This window comes from Rhincodon typus, chromosome 6 (genome assembly GCF_021869965.1).
Source record: "Rhincodon typus isolate 14 chromosome 6, sRhiTyp1.1, whole genome shotgun sequence".
Lineage (NCBI taxonomy): Eukaryota > Metazoa > Chordata > Chondrichthyes > Orectolobiformes > Rhincodontidae > Rhincodon > Rhincodon typus.
The window spans coordinates 61956204-61978442 of NC_063337.1; the positions used below are offsets into that span (position 1 = coordinate 61956204).

At 39.9% G+C, this 22239-nt stretch overlaps 1 protein-coding gene across 8 annotated transcripts in view; it reads left to right on the forward strand.

The window, feature by feature from the left end:
• The window catches only part of cep295 (centrosomal protein 295), a 141671-nt gene that overhangs the window by 98205 nt on the left and 21227 nt on the right, over positions 1-22239 (forward strand). For 6 of the 8 annotated variants that reach the window (XM_048598511.1, XM_048598505.1, XM_048598508.1 and 3 more), the window contains 3 exons: positions 699-1390; positions 9700-9846; positions 12908-13031. In XM_048598511.1, the coding sequence (XP_048454468.1) occupies positions 699-1390; positions 9700-9846; positions 12908-13031 (963 nt within the window). Of the gene's footprint in view, positions 1-698; positions 1391-7517; positions 7610-9699; positions 9847-12907; positions 13032-22239 lie in introns of those variants that run through there. The other 2 variants (XR_007262362.1, XM_048598506.1) reach the window with 2 other exon arrangements.

The window sequence follows — 22239 nt, forward strand, 5'->3', positions numbered from 1 at the left end:
CTAACTCCCTACCTACACTCACCTTTCCTGGCTCCATCCCCGCCTCTTCGACCTGTTTGTTTCCTCTCCACCTATCCTCTCCTCTATCCCTCTTCTATCCGCCTCCCACTCTCTCCCTATTTATTTCAAAACCCCCTTCCCCTCCCCCTTTTCTGATGAAGGGTCTAGGCCCGAAACGTCAGCCTCTCTGCTCCTATGATGCTGCTTGGCCTGCTGTGTTCATCCAGCCCTGCACCTTGTTGTCTCGGATTCTCCAGCATCTGCAGTTCCTACTATCTCTCTTCCACCATTACTTTCTGTCTTCTGTGACCAAGCCAGTTCTATCTCCATCTTACCAGCACACCATGGATCCCAAGTGACTTTGCCTTCTGTATGACGGAAATTGTCAAAGGCCTTGCTAAAGTCCATGTAGACAACATCCACTGTCCAGCCCTCATCAATCATCTTTGTAACTTCTTCAATAACTCAAACAAGTTTGTGTTGGAAAGGTCATGTTGCACTAACATGAAATGTCTAAATAATTCACCTATAACATTGAAATGTTTCATTGAACCATTTCATAAATCCAATTAGCATAAATTATCAGCTAGTTTCATTAGACAAAATAAGTACTTAGTACAATAAGCAGACTAGTATGTACACTGACTTTTTGTAAATGTGCCATGCATTATGTGACTAAAGCTGATTCTATTTTTTAGAAGATGGTAGGTTGAAAACTTTTCAACCACTTCGACTGGAAATTAGTTCAAACAAATACAGTTTAGACACTGGTTCCAGAGAAAATGTAATGTGCAACAGACTTTCAGAACAAGGATTTAATAACGGTGCCTCCTCAATTAACTGTCTACATCTTCCTCCATTGGATCTTATAAGACCAGAAACTGCAGCTGCTGGTTCACAGATTCTTGAATCCATAGACCAGTCAATTTGTTCTGATTCATCGACTGAAAATTTGCAAGGAGATGTAAGAGAAAATACTCAGGAGTGTTTTGGCTCATTCTCCCAGCTAAATGCAACACAGAGTTCAGAAAATGATCACAACTGTGACACTTCTGATCAAAATGGAAAACATCTGGAGGTTTGTGAAAGCATAACTTCACATGCTGTCACTTTTACCAAGCTTATAAAATCCAAAAAGGTAAATGAAGTGGGTACTTTGAATGATCAATCTACTGAACTCTCTAATGTAATATCACCAAGGAAAAAGAATTGCACTGGAAGTGAAGTGCTCTGTGTCTCAGAGCAGAATCACATGGTGCAATCTGGGCAGTTATCTCACGGAAGAACTCAAACAGCTGCCAGACTTGAGTTTGAGACTGAACAGGATCAGCCACTGTCGTCAAACCTTACATCAGAAGTTTGCACATTGCAGAGTATTATACCAGCAAGGGTATGTGTATAATGTATATATTTTGTTCAAAAATAAGGGATGTGTACGAACAAAGAATTGATTTGAGCTGATTCCCTTGCATAAATAATTTGTTTAGTTTATTATAGCAAGTTGGTGTTTTAGTGGTAAAATATTTTAAGGTATAATGATTGAAGAAATTGGCAAGTTTATATCCCCTTACCATGTTTATTTTAGTTTTGTCACATGGGAAAAGTGTCAAATTACAGTAAAGATTCCACCCCTATCCTTTTCTCTTCCATATCCATATCCATATATCATCCCTACAGTGTAGAAACAGGCCCTTCGGCCCAACTAGTCCACACTGACCCTTGGAGCATCCCACCCAGACCCATCCCCATATAACTTCCCTAATCTACACATCCCTGAACACCTTGGGCAATTTAGCATGGTCAATCCACCTAGCCTGCACATCTTTTCGATTGTTGGAGGAAACCGGAGCACCCGGAAGAAACCCAAGCAGACACGGGAAGAATGTGCAAACTCCAAACACGGTCGCCTGAGGGTGGAATCGAACCCGGGTCCCTGGCGCTGTGAAGCAGCAGTGCTAACCACTGAACCACCATGCTGCCCCTCTTGTGTTTCACCATTCCTGTTTTACAGGTTATTTAGTATTTCTATGATCAGTTATCATTGGCCCATATCTCTGGGTCTTTGGGTCATTGGATTGTTAGAACAATTAAAACTTACCTTAATTCCTGGCTAATAAAAAGAGCAGCTTCCTTAAATAAAGTGACCAATACTGTGCACATTACCCCAGATTTGGTCTCACCAATGCCCTGTATAACTGAAGCTTAAGCTCCCTATGTTTGTAAGAAACAAAGTGCTGGAGAGATGTAGTAGGTCTGGAAGCACTTATGAAGCAAAACAGAGTTGATGTCTTGAATTTGATATGACTTCAGAACAGAAAGGGGGAGTGGTAGTTCTATGCTGTTGTAAACAAAAGATGGAGGGTGTGGAAACAAATGAAACACATGGTAAAACGTGACTAGGACAAAAGGCGAGTGGTGGTGCTTATAATGGTGAAGGAGAGAAAGAGATGAGAATTAGGTTCCCTAATTGCTTGATGTACCTGCGTGCTAACTTTTATTGATTCATGCACTTGGACACCCAGGGTGCTCTGCATATCAGAATTCTGCAATCCTTCACCATTGAGAAAATCTGCATCATCTTTATTGTTCCTGTCAAAATGGAGAAGTGCATATTTTTCCACATTATACTCGGTTTGCCTGATCTTTGTTCACTCAGTTAACCTTACAGTATCGGATTCAACTTCCTTGTGTCCCCTTCATAAGTTTTCCACACATTTGCATCATCAGCAAATTTACAACTATACATATCATCCCTTATTTGTCTTTTTCATGTAAATTATAAATAATTGAGGCCCCAGCAATGATCCCTGTGGCATACCACCTGTTATATCTTGCCAACTTGAAAAATGCACGTTATGCCTACACTCAGTTGCCAGTTAGCCGGCTAATCTTCTGTCTACACCAATGTGTTACACTGTACACCATTCCATAATAATTTTTGATTTGGCTCTTTATCAAATGCCTTCTGAAAATCTTAAGTACAGTACATTCTCTGGTTATCCTTATCAATACCACCAGTTAATTCCTCAAAAGAATTCCCATCGAATGGTAATTATAATTTTCCTTTCACAAACCCATATTGACTCTGCCTGATTACCTTGAACTCATCCAAGTGCCCTGCTACAATTTCTTTGTTAATAGCTTTTAACATTTTCCGGGTGACAAAAGTCAAGCTAACTGACCTATAGTTTTCTGCTTTTTATCTGTCTCTTACTTTTCGAATAACCACTATCTTTCAATCTAATGGGGCATTCTTCAAATCAATTGAATGTGGAAAAATAAAATTTCATTAGCTAATCACTTCCTTTTAAAACGCTATGATGAAGTCCATCAGAACCCCAAGCACTTGTCAGCCTGCAGTTCCAACAATTTTATTCAGTACTGTTTGTCTGATAATTGTGATTTTCATGTGTTAACCCCTTTGTTTTTTCCCTGATTTAACATTTCATGTGGAATGTGACTGGTCTTCACTATAGAGGTTACTAATGTTCAATTTGACTGCCATCTTGTTTTCCATTATTATTTTTCTAGGCTGACTTATAGGATGAACACTGTTAACTCTGTTCTTTTCTCATTATTCATCGAAACTCTTACTCTTATTTCTGCCTTGCTTTCTCTTGTGCTGTATTGTCATTTTCCTTCTTTGTTTTGAATATTCTTTGGTTTAGTCTGTCCAGTGTTTTAACCTGCCACTTGTTCTTGCACAATTATATGCTTTCACTGTAAGTTTAATACAATGTTTTAACCTTCTTAGTTAAGCACAGTTGGTGGGGCTGTTGCTTGGAATTTTTCTGACTCTTTAGAATGTACTTATTCCAAGTATTCTGAAATATCCGCTTTAGGCCTGCCACTGCATCTCTAACCTATTCTTTAACCTAACTTGCCAAATCGCTTTCGCCAGCTCTGCTTCTATGCTTTCATAATTATCCTTGTTTCAATGTTTAAAAATAATTTTTTACACACTCCACTCTTGTGCTAACTGAATGTAAAATTCAAATGTATTATGGTCGCTGGTACTTGGGTGCTTTTGCTTGTAAAATCCCAAATTAGGCCTGTCTCATTTACAATAATAAATCAAGTATAGCCTGCTGTTTGCTCACTCCAGAAAGTTCTTTTTCTATGAATTCGGAGTAGGAGTACACTTGGAAAGGAAATCAGGAGGGCAAAAAGGAAATCTGAGATAGTTTTGGCAAATAAGATTAATGATAGAGGTTTATAAAATCATGAGGGGCATTGATAGGGTAAATAGTCTTTTCCCCGGGGTTGGGTAGTCTAAAACTAGAAGACATAGATTTACGGTGAGAGGGCAAAGTTTATTAAAAGGATCCTATGGGGCAACTTTTTCATGTAGAGGTTGATGGCTGTATGGAACGAGCTGCCAGAGGAAGTGGTGGAGGCTGGTACGATCACAACATTTAAAAGATAACTGGATAGGTATATGAATAGGAAGGTATTGGGGAGATATGGGCTAAATGGTGGCAAATGGGACTAGATTTATTTAAGATATTTGGTTGGCATGGATGAGTTGGATTGAAGGCTCTGTTTCTGTGCTGTACATCTCTATGACTCGCAGAATTCTAAGAGATTCTACAAGTGCATTAAGGACAAAAATGTAATTAGGGAGAGTAAAGGGCCCCTGAAGAATTAATAAGGATGCCAGGAGATGAGTGAGATAGTAAACAAATTTTTAGCCCCAGTACTTACTGGAGAAAGACTTGGAAGCGAGGGAACTCTGAAGTAAATAGTGATAGTTTGAAAAGCATCCACATTCAAGAAGAGGAGATGCTGGAGGTCTCAGATGCATAAAGGTGGATACACCCCCAGGACTTGATCAAGTAGAGAATGACAGAATCCCTACAATGTGGAAGCAAGCCATTCAGTCCATCGAGTCCACGTTGACTGTCTGAAGAGCATCCTACCCAGACCCACCTCCCTATTCTATGTCTGTAATCCTGCATTTACCATAGCTAATCCACCTAACCTGCACATCTTTGGACTGTAGGAGGAAACTGGAGCACCCGAAGAAAACACATGCAGACATGGGGAGAATGTGCAAACTCCACACAGACAGTTGCCTAAAGGTGGAATTGAACCTGGGTCCTGCCTGTGAGGCAGCAGTGCTAACCACCAAACTGCCATGCCACCCTATCCCAGAATATTGAGGGAAGCTAGAGAAAAGATTGTGGCATCCTTTGCAGAGTATTTGTATCATTGACAGCCATAGGTGAGGTGATGGAAGACTGGAGGGTGTCTAACATTTTGCCGTTGTTTAAGAAAGGCTGCCGGTAGTGGGTACGTTGTTGGAAGGGATTCTAAGAGGTAGGATTTACATACATTTGGAAAGGCAAGGTCTGATTAGGGATAGTCAGCTTGGTTTTGTGCTTGGGAAGTGTTGTCCAACGAAATTGATTGAGTTATTTATTGAGGTTACCAAGAAGATAGATAAAGGCTGAGTGGTAGACGTTGTCTACGTGGACCTTAGCAAGGCCTTCGACAAAGTCCTGCATGGTAGAGTGGCTAGTCAGGTTAGATCACGTGGGATCCAGGAAGAGATAGCCGACTGGATACAACATTAGCTTGATGGTAAAAGACAGAGGGTGGTGGTTGAGGGCTGTTATTCAGACTGGAGGCCCACAAGGATTAGTTCTGGATCCACTGTTGTTTGTCATTTATATCAACGATTTGAATGAGAATATAGGGTGTGTGGTTAGTCAGTCTGTGGATGACACCAAAATTGATAGAGTGGACTGTGAAGAAGGTTATCTAAGATTACAGCAGGATCTTGATCAGATGGCCTAGTGAGCTGAGAAGTTGCAGATGGCTTTTAACTTAGATAAATGTGAGGTGTTGCCTTTTGGTAAACCAGGGCAGGACTTGTAGAGTTAATTGTAGGGCACTGGGGACTGTTGTTGAACAGAGGAATGTAGGGGTGCAGGTTCATAGTTTATTGAAAGTGGCATCACCGGTAGACAAGGTGGTGAAGGTGGCATTTGGCACACTTGCCTTCATTGGTCAGAGCATTGAGTGTAGAAGTTGGGACATCATGTTGGGCTGTACAAGAGATTGGTGAGGCCATTTTTTTGGAATCTGTGTACAACTATAGGAAGGATGTTGTTAAACTGTAAAGGGTACAGCAAAAAATTTACAAGGATGTTGCTGGGACTCGAGAGTTTGATTTATATGGATAGGCTGGGAGTTTTTTCCCTGGAGCGTCAGAGGCTGAGGTGTTACCTTTTACAGCAGTTTATACAAGGGACATAAATAAGGTGAACAGCCAAGGCTTTTCTCAGAGGGTACGGGAATCCAAAACTGAGGGGGGAAAGATTTGGAAGAGATTTGATGGGCAACTTTTTGATATACAGGGTGCTGCATGAGCTGCCAGAGGAAGTGGTAGAGGTGGATATAATTACAGCATTTAAGACATTTTGAACAGGTGCTTGAATAGGCAAGGTTTAGAGGGATATGGGCCAAACGCTGGCGAACGGGACTAGTTCAGTTTCAGATGCCTGGTCAGCATGGATGAGTTGGATTGAAAGGTCTGTTTCTGTAATATATGCCCCTGACTTTTAAAATCTTCCATGATTATCATCTTGCCATTCTGATAAGTTACTATTCTTTCTTCCTGTATGCTCCATCCTACTGTGTGGTCAGTGCTGAGGACCTGTACACCACTCCCACAGGTGTCGTCTTGCTTTTACAATATCACATCTCTACCCAAACCATAACCGCATCCAAGTTTCATGAACAAAGGTCATCCCACTCAACTGTACTCAGAACTATCCTTTTATCTTTTCCTAGCTTCCTGTCTTTCCTAAATGTCTTATTATTTCACAATTCCGTTTCCTTTCCAATCTTCCCTTGTCCCTTAGGGCCTCGTCCAATGGCTTTGTCCCTTAGGACTCCCCAATTGTACTTAGTTATTTTAAATATTCTACTTGCTGGAATATGGCGCTATTGCCATTAAAAGGAAGGTGTATTGGCCTCCAATTCTGATCATGCACTGAGTAGATTTCTGTTTGATTTCTTACAATGTAGGCATCCAGAGCAGACCATAAAAATGGCCATTAGTGGAGAATCTTTAAGAGGATCATTGGTCAGATTTTTCTTGTGGTAGCCAGAAGGTCTGGGCCATTGTGCATTGAATGTGCTTGCCAGTTTGTCATATTCTGTGCTGTGGGCTTATGGCCATGAGGAACTGGATTAATGCTGCCAAACTTTATTCTCACCAGCAAAGAGGAGACTTTGATATCATTGTGCTAGACGGGACATAAAACCAAGTCACAGAATTTTAAAATCCCTGCAAACTCACTGAATCATCCTACCAAATGTGAAGTTCAGATCTTTCCCCCCAATCTTTGAGGTGAATGTATCAGCTTTTATGTTAAACTGTGTACATTTAAAGCAAATAGATTGTTAACATCAATGCATTTTTGGGTATGCATGAAATTGTTACACGGTTTTTAATAGCTTTAAGATTTTTTAAATGTTGCATATGATAATTGTGTTATTCGTTGTAGAGAAATTGAGTATCGCTGGAAAAAGATCCATTTTTTTTTTTGAAGCTTTTCATCTTGCACTCATCAGAACAATTCACGAGAAATACCAAAGGGTAGGCTACATTGTTACTGTATGAGCGGAGAGTGCTGAATAGTTAGTGAGTGGATTTTTGCAGAAGTGTTACCGCGAGGAATGTACCGGGACTGGTAGCTGACTCTCAAATTTTGTTTAAATTTAAATCAAGCAGGTTGACTCTGGTCAAGGCATTCCCTTGAGAACTGAACCAGAGAGAACTTTGATAAGAAGTGTATTTTACAGCAAAAATGATATTGTGTGTGCCAGAGCCTGTATTTCATAAGGAGCCTGAAAAGTTGTAATTACTGTGCATGGGCTGCAGCACAACTTATTATAATATTTTAAACTGAAAAAAACACAGTATTTTCAAATGTTCTCTTGCTTTCTGTTGAATGATCCAGTCACAAATTACCTTTCTTCTTATTGGGTAAGACAATCGAGAGACAGCTGAAGTTGACAACACACTAGCCATTATCCAGGCTTGAGGAATTGAATGGTCCCATTTCTATACTATAAATTCCTGCTAACCAGGGTTTAAACTAAATTGTAAGTAGCCCACAAGAAAATCAAGACAGGCCCGCAAATAATTCAAGAAAGGTCTGCTAAATCCACTGCTAGACAATCGCAGGAGTCTTGTTGAGAATGGGAAAAGAACGCAAAGTTATATTTAGAATAGCAGCAAATGTGGGAGACAGAATCTGATGGGAGCTGTTCACATTGATAATTGGAAGGAGTTGGGGCCGCAGAGTAGATTCAGTGCAGGTAAAGCAACTCTGGTTGTGCCTATGACAGAATGAGACAAAGCAAACAGTCCACACTGCTTGTAACACTATTTATGTGAATGATTTCCCAACGTTTTTAATATCTTTACAAAATTCTAATTTTTGTAGTAAGCTCTCTTGGGCCTGCCCTTCACATTTACAATCTACAATCTACTGCTGGATTATTAAGAGCCAAAGGAGAAAAATGCTAAGTCTTTTCCAGTGCATTTTTTCCTCTATAAGATTTGTGAAGTTTAAAATAGTGCTCTGAGATAAATATTGTGAGGAAATCCTGTTTTTTTTTCTCTCCTGTTTGCCTTAGATTTTTCTTTAAATGTTTCTGCTATAGAAGTGTCATCTTTTAGAAAATTAAAATTTTTAATGTGCAGAAAATAATTGGGTGCTTAGTCCACCTAATTGAGCTTGATCTCTAGCCTTTGGAGGAAGACAAAGGCTTTTGGGGGTGTGTAGTCATGAATTAAGCCATAGTGTTTAGTTGTTGGCATGTTTTGCTTCCTGTCCAGTGCAGATTATTTTGTTTCTGTACATCCCTTATTGGAGCCATGGAATGACTTTAAAAATCGCTGCTTCAAAACAGTTTTGTTTCTAACTTAAATCTTGATATCTAAGGAACTGCTCAAAAACAATATGTGGTCTCAAGAGTCCTCTCAAGAAAACTTTCCCTCTGTTTCTACCAACCCTGTAATTGATTATCAGAAATGTTGACTTGCATGCACCAATTTATACCAATGATGCCCAGAGTATTGAAATAAAATGTCCATCCTTGAAAGTAGTTCCATGTCCAATTAGCACCATCTGCTTTATTAATTTCCTACCAATAGGACAATTTCTTGGCCTCATTTTTCCCTAATGCTTCATTCTGTTCTGTCAGAAGTTGCTGAAACAAATATTCATACAAAATACACTTGTCTTAAAGAATGATTGATAATGCACAAATAAATGTTACTTATTAGGTGCTGGAAGTTTTATTCTGAAGTAAGTGGACCATAATTCACATCTATCAAAATACATTGAATGTTAAAGCTTTGAATGTTTGAACTATTAAAAGTTGCACAGTTTGGCAAAACAGGACTCATTGAGAACATTTTTAATTGAAGAATTGTTAAATGTAAAGCTTAAGCAATCAAAAATATTAATCTCTGACAATACTGTTTAATCATTTGATTAATGTTTTAAACAGTAGTGCTATTGACAAGTTTTTGCGATATTATTTAATTAAAATAATAGTAAGCTAGTGCTTATGATGTTGAATCTAATGCATTTTTATGAGCCGTGTCCTTGAGCTTCCCCTCATCATTTTTGTGCTGTTGGGAATTGTAATAATCCATTTAGTAAATACTCTTAGGAAATTGGATCAAATCTTGGGATCATGGAAGAACCTGAACTCTCTCAACTGTCAATGAATGATTCAACTTTAATAGATGAAGAACTAGGACAGGAGTCTCCAACAAAATACATAACATGTCAAAATGAATTCCAAACATTTACTCGGGTAAGATATCAAATAAGTATAATCCTTCAGTTTCACGGATCTGATTAACAAATGGCCTTTTATTTCCTACCAGCTGCATTATGCAACCTAAACTTAACATTCATAGTTGTGAATAATTTTCAGACAATTTTTTGTAGGTCTCTGGTTTTCATAATCTAGGTTTTATTTTCATTCTCATATTTGGAAGTGGGTTAGTGAGAGGAACAGCCCACGGTGACAAAGTGCTCCTTTGCATCACCTTTTGTAGACAGTGACCAGGCTACTCTCAAAATAAAATATGGAACTATTGCGCCAGTCCTATCTGGTTGCTTGTAATGACATTGAAGGGACTGTGGCTGTGAAGGTGCCCACTGCTTGGTGGCAACAAGAATAGCCATTGGTTTTATTCATATCTTTCTGAAAAACTGATCTTGAACCCAGTGAATTTGAATGCACACTTCCCTTCCTAGGTCATTGGACAGTTATTTAGCGTAGAGTATATTTTATAGACTAGTCATTAGTCATTAACTATCAGTTTAAGAAGCTTAGAAATTTACTTGGTCAGTATTTGGATTCAAGCATGGCTTTTAATCAACTTTATTTTAAAAAGTATTACAGCAATTTAGTTATGCTGATTTTAAAATTCCAGGAATATATTTTTAATCAGCTGATGTTGTGACATTTTGAAGTTTTTGTGATACCTCTTTTAGAGATTTGTCCATTGGTTTTGCTTCTGCTTGGCATACATGGGGTTGCATGTAATAACGTTAGTCTCTTCTGCTAGAATGAAGGTGCTTTGAGTAACCTCCCATTTTATTGTTGGGAAATGTATTTTTCAAGATATTGAGTTGCTGCTGAGAACAGAATTGTCATTACTATTAGGATGTGAAAAATCAAAAGTGAAAAGAAATGTGTTGGGAGGTGTGGTATTGCATTGAATTTTCAGGGTAATATGCTGCAAAACAACTTGAATAATGAAGACCCCTATATGGTACATTCCCTTTGTTAGATTTAAGAAGTTTGAAGTATCTGTGTGAACAGATGGTTAATGCATGATTTTTAAGATTTGCATAGATATCCAGGCAAGAACTGGAAGTTTCTTTTCAAAATTAGAAATATAATTCCCTATCATTGGAGGTACCACATGTTTTTCCACTACTGGATATCTAGCAGACCATGTTCTGTGTTGATTCTTTTGCAAAACCCCTTTTATAATTTGCTTGCATTTTTGGTTACTTTTACAGAGCTGTCACAAGGAGAAATAATCCAAGGCAATGGGCACCATGTGACAGTTTGATGTTGCACATTACTGAACATAAATATTCAAATATGGAAAGCTTAGTGTTGCTAATGAGTTTTCCTAAAACCTTGACATTCATTGTGCTGTAGTCCTAAACAAACTATTAAAATTAAATTACAATGTAAGCTATGATTCTGTAAAGTATAGTGTATTTTACAGTAAGTACTTACTGTTGACAATTTTAATGTTATTCTGTTGAAGTTCTTTATAAAATCGATTTCCTCTTAATGTTCTGAGTTTCTCCTTAACATAGTTAGTAGACTGCTGCTCTGTGACTTGCCTACTCACATGACCTTTTCCTCACTGTTTCTACTCCATGCTCAGCCTGGAACTCCATCTTTCCCCAGCTTCCTTTTATCACCTTACATTTTCAGTTTCAAATTGGGGATTTGAAATATTGCTGTCTAGTTCTGGCATATTATGTGCAGTGCCTTGGCCTTGCCCCTGCCCCTTTCCTGGGTCTCAGTCCATTTTTGAAATCCATTTCCTCTTGTAGGCAGTCATTTGAGAAGAAGAGGTAGAGCTTGAGGGTTGGGTGACATCAGTAGATTGGTTGGAATGATGGAGAGTGAGAAGGGACATTCATGGTGAGGCTAGGAAGATTGGGTGAGCATGAAAGAAAATTTTGGAGGGCCCTGGAAAGACTTTGGGGCAGGATGACTCTAATAGGTGTGGATCCAATTGCTAAATGTCTTGCTGGGCTTTCTTGGTGCTGTGGAATTAGCACACCTGTTGCTTATGGCTCTCGAACAGTTCTGGAAGGTCACATGCCGCTTACATCAGTGCTGACCTGTTACTTGCTGCATTTCCAAGGCCCAAGAAACCTGGCCAGTCACCTTTTAACCCTGGGATGCAGAATAAAAAGCTAAAGCATCCAGCCTTCTTTCAATATTTAAATGAGTGAAAGATCGTGAGAGTATATCAATTGCCAGTATCTTGCCCCCACCATTAAAATGGGAAGTGGATAGATTAAACCCCTGTTTATATTTTCTTTTTAATAGCTCGTTGCTGATCAGTAATTCTGTGCACTAACTTCACTTTACACATCACCTCAGCTAATTCTATCCTGCATTTTCTAAAATTTACCCTCTCTCAATCCAGTTGGCTTGGTTTTTGTACCTTTTTCCATTTGGCCTGTTTTTAAAAGCATGTGAATTTAAGGCTGTAATCACTGGATATTCACTGACTTTGAAATATTGGAGCTTTCAATGCAAGTTGTTTGCTTTGTTGTTGTTAAAGGCATCAAGGTTATGGAACAGAGGTAGAAAAATGAACCGAAGATTTCAGATTAGCTATGATCCACCTGTATGGTAGATGACGTTATGTTCCTTACTCAGCTTCCTGATCTAACTGGTTGCCAATAAGTGGATATGACAAGGTGTTCTTCTTTTATAGGCAAACATACTGCTTGAGTAAGGAGTCCTGTAGGTGGTTTAAGAAGTCCATTCTTTTTTTATTTGCACCCTTAAGTATCCATTAACATCCTGACAAATTTAATAACTATAATATGCCTCTTAAGTTTCAGACGATTTTGTATTTTTATTTTTGAATAAGTACATAGAGTTTTAGAATACATCAGTTTTTGCAGCTTGATTGTTGTCTTGACTCAGTCTACTAATTTCAGTCTACCAAATCCTATTAGTGAATAATGATAGATGGTAAAGTTTACTGAGTCAAATTTAGTTTCATATTACATGATCGGAACAAAGTTATAATTTGTTTTTGAATATTTTTGTCTTTGTATGTCATCTAGAATATTAAGTATTATATCTTTTTATGTAGGCAAATGAGTTGCAGCCTTCGAAGCTTAAGACCACAGATCATGCAATTTCTACCTCGCATAACTTAGTAGTTGCAGACCACAAAATAAATCACACAGCATCTTCATTTCAAAAGTCTCCAACAGGTATGGAGAAATAATTTCATAATCCTAATGTTGAAAATACTGAGTTTAATATTTAGTTTATCCAGTGGATTCATTGCATTGTTTCTTCCAAATAGCTTTAGAGAGAGTGTTTGCTGTCTGCCTTAAAATCTTTCAGTAGGATTAAGTGCATGAAAAACTACGTTTAATTAGAAACTTAGACTGGCACAGAAGAATGTGACCGTTTCACACCATTATCTTTGTGGCCGGGGGAAAAAAAGCTGTTCAGTCTAATCTCCCCTCCTTAGACCTGTAGAATACAAGAACTTCAAGTGCCCATCTTGGTGTTTTATACATGCTATGAGATTTTCTACTTCTGATACTCTCTTCAGACAGAGTTCCAGCCTCCATAACTCTCAATGAAAATATTCCTTCTCCACTCCTCACAATTCCTTCTGACTATTACTTTAAATCTATAGTTTATCACAGTCATATGAATTGTTCAGCCCTTATTTGGCTGAGGGGAGAACAAATGAACATTGACAGCTCCAGGTAAAGATAACTGTCAGGTGGGAAGAAATCCATATAGCCGAAATGACTAAACTGATCACGTCTTGGAGCAAAAGCATACCGTATTCCGTGTATTAAACAGGGTGGTTAAGAGGATGTTTAGCATACTTCTCTTCATTACTCGGACCTTTTGAGTGTCGGAGTTGGGATGTCACATTGAGGTTGTACAGGACATTGGTGAGGCCTCTTTTGGAGTACTGTATGCAGTTCTTGTCACCCTGCAATAGGAAGTACATTATTAAATTGGAGAAGGTTCAGAAAAGATTCACCAGGATGTTGCAGGGAATGGACAGTTTGAGTTACAGAAATAGGCTGGGACTTTGTTCACTGGAGCATAGGATGTTGGGGATTGACCTTATAGAGGTTTATAAAGGCATGGGCATGGACAAGGTGAATAACAAGGGCCTTTTCCCTAGAATCGGGGAATTTCAAAACAAGGGGGACATCTTTTAATGTAAGAGGAGAGATTTTTAAAAAGGACATGAGGAGCAACTTTTTTTAAACACAGTGGATTGTGTGTGAAATTAACTGCCAGAGAAAGTGGTGGATGCATGTACAGTTACAATATTTAAAAGACATTTAGATAAATACATGAACTGGAAAGATTGAGGGATATGGGCCAAACTCGGGCAAGTGGAACTAGTTTAATTTGGGAACATGGTCAGTGTGGATTAGTTGGACAGAAGGGTCAGTTTTCATGCTGTATAACTCTTGACTCCTTAACTCTGTATTACAGTTGTTGGTTTACCAGACTATGTATAAAAAACCAAGGATAGGAGTGTTTTTTTTTAAGCCTTGCTTGGCAACCCACCTAGGAGAGGGAAATTCAGATTCTGAACCCACAGTTTGGAGACTTCACTGGCACTGGCCTAGTTCCCGTGGCTATGACTGATTTACTGCAGTCAAAGGGCATCTCTTAATGCTGTCAAACTGAAATACAGGCAAAAAGAACAATCTTACTTCAAAAGGTGGAAAAGAAGAAAAATTCCAAAACCTGGCTGCTGGAATGTGAAACTACTGTTTGAAATTAGTAACAGCCATCCTAAATAACACTCGACTTTTGTGTCCCTGAACTAACCAGACTAGACATCAAAATGGCAATAAAATAAAACAAAGAACTGCAGGTCCTGGAAACCTGAAACAAAAAAAAACAAATTTGCAGAAACTCTACAGATCTGGCAGCATCTGTGGAGAGAAAGCAGGGTTAACATTTCAAATCCAGTGACCCTTTAGACCTGGGCTTCTTCAGCAATTTCTGCTTTTTGCGTCAAGAGAGTGGTCCTATGTAAGATAGCATGCCAAAATACAACCCTGGCTACAACTGCTATTGATCAGAGATTTCATGATTTCTTTGATGTTATCTTCAAAGGTAGGAAAGCCATAGTGACTGGCTCGATCACTATAAGCTGAATTTCTAGTTCAAGGCTAAGCCCAAGAACTGATATAGAGACAATCCATCCAAGTATTGAGTCAGCAACCTGCAAATCTTATCTTGTCGAAGTCGCTATCAAGCAGATCAGACTGGACAACTCCAGTCTCATTACTGATAACTTCAATGTGGTCATGAGATCTGACACCCAAGAAGAACAGGGACTGGTTTATTGAAAATTTTGAAGAATTTGAAGATTTGTAAACCATAAAGAAATCGGTTGATCAGTCTCAGCTGACCAGCCAACAGAAGACAACCTATTGCCAATCATCTTAACACCCTTCAGTGTAAAATTAAAACAATCTAAAGTGACAAGTGGACAGTAGTTGCAAAAACAAAAAGCTCAACTACGTGCTGACGCTGCCAGCATAAACTTCTAAGAAATATGAAAATTTGTATCTGACTAGCAATTATAGTTCTAAGTTAGGTAGCTATGTGGTTTGGAGGAGAACTTGCAGTTGTCAGTGCTCCCATACATAATCCGGGTGGTAGACATGATGGCTTTGGAATGTATTGTCAAAGGAGCTGAGGTGCAACCTGCAGTGCTGCTAGTACACACTCTGTGCATTGGTGGTGCAGGTGTTGGATGGGTACCAGTTAAGTGGGCTGTGTTTTCCTGGATGATATCAGTCTACTTCAGTGTTGTTGTTCAGGCAAAAGGAGAGCGCTTCATCATATTTCCAACATAAGCCTTGTAGATGGTAAATGATGGGGAGGGGGGGAGAAAAGGTTTCTTTTTCAGGTGGGCAGAATTCCAAGTTTATGTTTTGACTGAAGTTCCTTTTGCACCAGTGTCTGCAGTTGTAACCTTTGTTCAATAATATAGTGTGAGTCTTCATTTTTACTACAAATTAGTTTTGATCTCATCCAAACCTGTGTTGTTTTAGTTACTTTATAACCCAAGCCTGTAACTATCAAGGTCTCAATGCCTCTGCTGACCCTCTTCCCTTAAAGCCACCTGCACCTTTACCTTTCCAAATTCCTCCCCACCATGAAACTGTGCTTGCAACGTGATGTTGGTGAAAGGACCTTTAAAATGGAAGCCCTGAGATGGAAGCGGCAAACTAAGTCTGCGACTTTTTTGTTGGGAGTTGTGTCACATTGTTTCTTGGCAGTCCCGGGGGCAGTTCCAAGCTGTATTTAAATAATGCAAGATTTAATAATAAGAAGTTGCTGCTTATTTGTGTGATTCTGAACTCACCATTGAAATCTAAAAACGAACATTGGCAATTTGACATGTCACAGTACAAGAGAGGAAGCTACTCAGTCCAAAGGATCTGTACACAGTGGCTCACAGTGCCAGGGACCTGGGTTCAATTCCACCATTGGGCGACTGTCTATATGGAGTTTGCACATTATCCCCATGTCTGTGTGGGTTTCCTCCGGATGCTCCGGTTTCTTCCCACAGTCCAAAGATGTGCAGGTTACGTGGAGTGGCCCTGCTAAATTGCCCATTGTGTCCAGGGATATATAGGCTACCTGGGTTAGCCAGGGTAAATGCAGGACTACAGGGATAGGGTAGGAGTGTGGATCTGGGTGGGATGCTGTTCGGAGAGTCGGTGTGGACTCAATGGGCCTGAATAGCCTGCTTACACCCTGTAGGGAAGTCTATGATTCAGTGCTGGCTCTCTGGCATCTTGTTTCCATCTTTCTCCTCGTGGCTGTGTGCATTTGTGCCTCTACCACATTTCTGGGCAATGCATTCCAGATATGAGCTACTTAGTGCTTGGAACAGTTATTCCTCATACTGATTTTTGCTTCTTTTACTACTTATAAAATTTCAGCGCCCTCTCATTATCAATCTTTTCACAAGTAGGAACATTTTCTCCTTATTTACTCTGTCTTAACCTATCATGATTGTGAATATTTTGACTGGAAATTGAACATTCGAGAATATTCAAATTTTAGGAAGTACAGGTAAAATATAGATGAGGTGGGCTGATATTGTTAGTGAGAGAATAAATCAATGTTATTGTGGCAGAAGTTATTGACTGAGGAAATACCGGTATGGAACAGGCATGGGTGTAGCTAAGAAGAAATAAGGGGTGGAAAACTTTCGTGGGAATAGTCTAGAGGCCTCCAAAAGGTTGTAATTAAGTAGAGGACAACATTGAACAGGAAATTAGAGATGCATGCAACTAGGGTGCTACAGTAACAATTTTAATTTTTGATATGAATCTACACACCATCAAAGCAAACCACATTAGTAATAATACTGTAGCAGATGAATTCCTGAGATGTATGCAGGATAATTTACTTTTCAGTCTAATTAGTTGAGGAACTAACTTGGGACAAGGTATCTTAGACTTATTTTGTGCAATGCCAGGGGTTTATTAGCAATCTCGTTACGAAAAGCCTTTTAGGAAAAAGTGACCATGTCATGATAGAATTCTTAATTGGAATAGAATGTGAAGCAGCCTAATCTGAAACTCTGATTCTAAATCTAAATGAAGGAAACTACAAAAGTATGCTAGAAAAGTTCGTTTTGATAGACTGGATAACTTATTAACAGGCATGATGATGGATAGGTATTGGTTAAAATTTAAGGAGTAAATGTATGCACTGCAGCAGTTGTATATTCCTATTGTGTAAAAGATCAGACAATTAAAAGTGGCCTAACCATGGCTGAAAATTTAAGCATAGTGTTAGATCCAAAGAGGAATCATGCAAAGTTGATTCTTAAAATAGCAAGTCTGAGGATGGGAAAGGTTTGGAATTCATTGAAGGAAGACCAAGAGATTGATTTAAGAGGGGATAATTAGAGTATGAAAGTCAACTTACAAAGAACATAGAGGTGGATTGTAGGAACTTCTAAAAGTATGTAAAAAGAAACCGGTTAAGAACATGTCGGTCCCTTACAGTCTGAAACGGGAGAATTGATAATGCAGAACCAGGATATGGCAGAGTAATTAAGCAACTAATTATTCTGACTTCAGAAGAAGTCACAAAAAAAATTCCCAGAAGTTGTGGAGAAGCAAAGGCATTTTGTGAAGGAAGAATTGAAGAAAATTAATTTTTTTTTGTAAAAAGATGTTGGAGAAATTTAATGGGACTGTATAGTGATTGGGACCAGGTGGACTTCGTTGAATAAAAAGTTCTTGCTTGGTGGTAGTTAATCTGGGTCAATTAGGAAAGCCTTGGCCGAACAATGTAACCAGGAGATTAGAATCTCCTCAGTTGAGCATTGACTCCGAGCTGGCTGACCAGTTGTAAATAAAGGGTGACTTGGTGATGGGACCTGACCTCTGTGCAGTTATTTCAGTGGTGACGGGAAAAAACAGGACGGGCCTGAAGTACATTCTGTTGCAACTGTCATCTTGGAGTTGGGGTTAAGCATTTTTGGTATCATTCCTCAATTTGGGAAGCTTGACTCATTTGATCCTGCTGTCGAAGACTGGGCCAGTAATGTAGAAAGAATCCGATTTTGTTTTTTCCTGAACAGATGACATTGGGGCAGATGAAAAGCAACAAGTAATTCTTCTGACTGTGTGTGGATCTGCTGTATTTTTGGTTATAAGCAGCTTAACTTTCCCAGAGGCACCAGAAACTAAAACCTTCCAAGTGTTGACACAGTTGATTAGGGAATATTACAACCCCAAACCACCTCTAATCCTGAGATGATATTGGTTTTATTCGGCTGTTAGAGAACCGGGGGAGTCTGAATCAGGATTTTTGACGAGGTTACAACATCTGGTGAAGGCATGTGATTGTGGGTTAACCCTGAATGAGATGCTGAGACCCCACTTGGTATGTGGGATTAATGATATAGCCATGCAGAAGCGCCTACTAGCTGAAGCCAAACTGAACTTCAAACAGGCATTGCAGCTGGCCTTATCATTAGAAAATGCGGCAAGTGGAGCATGGGAACTACAGGGCATCCAAATGGAAGCGGACATCCTCACCTGCCCAACTGAGCTTAGGGAATACCACTTGAGTGTATGTAATTGTAGCACTTCATGCAGGGTATGTCCTGAGCAGAGGGACCTCAGGCCAACTACAGCAAGAACCCCACAACAAAGCCGAGCCTCGGCCAAGTGGCTAAACGGTTCTTCAGGATCTGGGCCGGTGAGCCATTGTAGTCACTGCCAGTATGTGGACTTGAGACAGGAAAGGAGTCCTTCAAGGCCTGACTTGAGTAGGTAATCTCAGACCAGTACCCTGGAGAGTGTACACCTTGGAAAGTCTCCCTACATGTGGATTGGAACAATTAAATTGCTTAGTGACACTGAAGTCAGAGCCAATTAAAATTAAGGTTTGGTTAAATGGTCACCCATTTGCCATGGACGTCGATACTGGCACAGCTGTATCCGTGGTTGCAGAAGCTGTCTTTAACAAGATTCGCTTGGGACTCCGACCTTTAAGCTTGCACAAGACCTCAGCCAGACTGAGAACATACACAGGGGACCCATTGTAAATTAAGGGTACGACTTTGGTTCTGGTCTCCTTTGAAAGGCAGTTGGTGCTTGATGGTAGTCAAAGGCTCTGTCCCAAATCTATTGGGGTGAAATTGGTTGAGAAAGACTCATCGAGATTGGCTGAACATTTTTCGTGTGGAAAATGCCTGCCTCAGTGAAGTCCTAGTGAAATATCCAGGAATTTTTCAAGAAGGGCTGGAGACTCGGAGACCAAAGCCACTTTACATGTAGACTAGGATGCAATTCTGGGATTTTGCAAGGCTTGCCCAGTGCCATTTGCTTTGCAGGCAAAAGTAGAGGTGTAAATCTGGTGAGAGAAGGAATCATCAAATCAGTGCAATTTGCAGAATGGACAGCACTGGTTGTGCCAATTTGTGAAGCCTGACAGCTTGGTTCACCTTTGTTGGGATTTTAAGCAAACGATAAACTGCTTCTCGCAGCTGGATAAATAGCCGATCCCTTGCATAGAGGATTTGTACACCAAGTTGGTGGGGGAGCTGTCCTTTATGAAGCTGGACATGAGCCACGCCTACCTGCAGTTGCGACTGAATGAGGAGTCCCAGAAGTATGCTACAATTAATACCTGTAAGGGTTTATATCATTATACAAGACTGCCATTTCAGGTATCATTAGCATGTGCTCTTTCCAGTGGACCATGGAGAACATTTTACAAGGGCTAGCCCAGGTTGCCATTTATCTGGATAATGTACTAATAACCGGAAAGACCAATAAAGATCACTTGGTGAACTTGGACATGGTGCTTAAATGTTTCTCCCAGGTGGACATATGCCTTAGAAGGTAAAAATGTGTGTTCCAGGCGCCCCAGGTGAGCTACTTGGATTACAGAGTCAACAAAACTAGGTTACACCCGTTGGAAGAGAAAGTGAGGGCAATTGAAAGAGCTGCGACTCCCGTGTCTGTACCGGAGCTTAGGTCTTTCCTTGGGTTAGTGAATTATTATGGCCTCCATCTTGGCACCCTTACACCTGCAGTTGAAAAAGGATTAGCCTTGGAAATAGTTGCGAAGCCAAGAAGCAACCTCTAAGGAAGTGTAAAACCAGCTATTGTCATCTAAACTGTTGGCCCACAATGATATAAAGCGAGAAGTAATGCTGACATATGATGCTTCTCTGTACGGTTTCGGAGTGGTGTTGGCTTACTGGTGGCCCAACGGAGAGGAATGCCTGATAGTGTATGCTTCCTGGACTTTGGCTGATGCCAAGCGCAAGTATGCCCAGATAGAGAAGGAAGGTTTAGCAGTCGTCTTTGGTGTGAGGAGGTTCCACCAGTACCTTTACAGATGGGAATTTGTCATACTAACAGATCACAAACCCGTGCGAGGGCTACTGAGGGAGGACAAGGTGGTGCTGCCCACAGCTTCCAATAGAATTCAGCGCTGGACCCTTATTCTCAGTGCATGCAAGTTAGAACACTGTCTAGGAAGCTGAGTGGCTAATGTGGATGCCTTGAGCTGCCTCACGCTGGCAGATACTGTACCGGTGGTGCCTCCCCTGGAAAAGTCCATTTTGGTTTTAAACAATCTTGCAAGCACTGCAGACAATATCTGACTATGGACACGTGTAATGGTCACTGCCAGATACTGGCCAAACTTTACCAGGGTCATCCAGGGGTTTCTGAGACGAAGATGTTGGCAAGAAACTATGTCTGGTGTCCAGGGTTGGATGCCTACATAGCTATTCCCTAACTGAACTAAATTCTACTGGAATGCTGTTCGAATAAACACAAGTCCCACTCATGTAAGCCCAATTAGTAAGACAACAATAAATTAAAACTTAAGTTGTACAACTCTGCACAGAGTCTGTCTTCTGGAACACTCTGCCTTCTGTTGATCTCAAACCACAAACACCTTTCTTCAGCGAAGACTCTTAGCTAGGAGTGCCGCGGTGGTACCTTTTATGGATAGGGTGGTGCTTTCTTAGAGAGCTTAGCAATTTCTTGTGAACTAGGTACTTATTTCTCAGCTGGCGGTTTGGTCTCACCCCGAATTTCAAAAACCCTCTCCTTATGTACCGTAGATGACGTATCAATTTTCTTAAAATAGCATTGGTCCAAGGTTGTCAAAACCATCAGATTTAAATTCAATTGGCTTTCAATCACTAAGTGCTTGGTTTAAATTAATTGGCTGATTCCAAATAGTTGCCAAAACATCAAAACAAGCCGAAGGTTTCCAATCATCCAGCCAGTCAATACATGTTTCATTTTTAGAACTGTCTGTAATCTGCAGCTGCTTACAGACGCATTTTACGTATAAATCTCTATGCTTAGCAAAGCACTCTATCTCTTAAAGGGACCATATAGTTGTTTTTTTAACGAACAAATTTTTGCTTCCTGCCTTCCAATTCACTATTACTCTACACAGCTTCGTAATAATAGTAACATTCTGGAAAGCACTCAGATTCTTCTTCTGTGTAGGCCTTTTGATACAATTGCTTTAGTTTTTCATTTTCCTGTTGTAAATCAAATAATTTATCTGAACTAAAAATATCTGCTTTGTCCTCCACCTGTTCTTGTTTTTTTCTCAACCATTTAATCAAATATAGTTTCTGGCAGTTGAATTCAACTTCCTTATCTTTACTGAATCAGAGATAGTAGGAACTGCAGATGCTGGAGAATCCGAGACAACAAGGTGCAGAGCTGGATGAACACAGCAGGCCAAGCAGCATCATAGGAGCAAAAAGGCTGACGTTTTGGGCCTAGACACTTCATCAGAAATCATTTCTGATGAAGGGTCTAGGCCCGAAATGTCAGCCTTTTTGCTCCTATGATGGTGCTTGGCCTGCTGTGTTCATCCAGCTCTGCACCTTGTTGTCTCCTT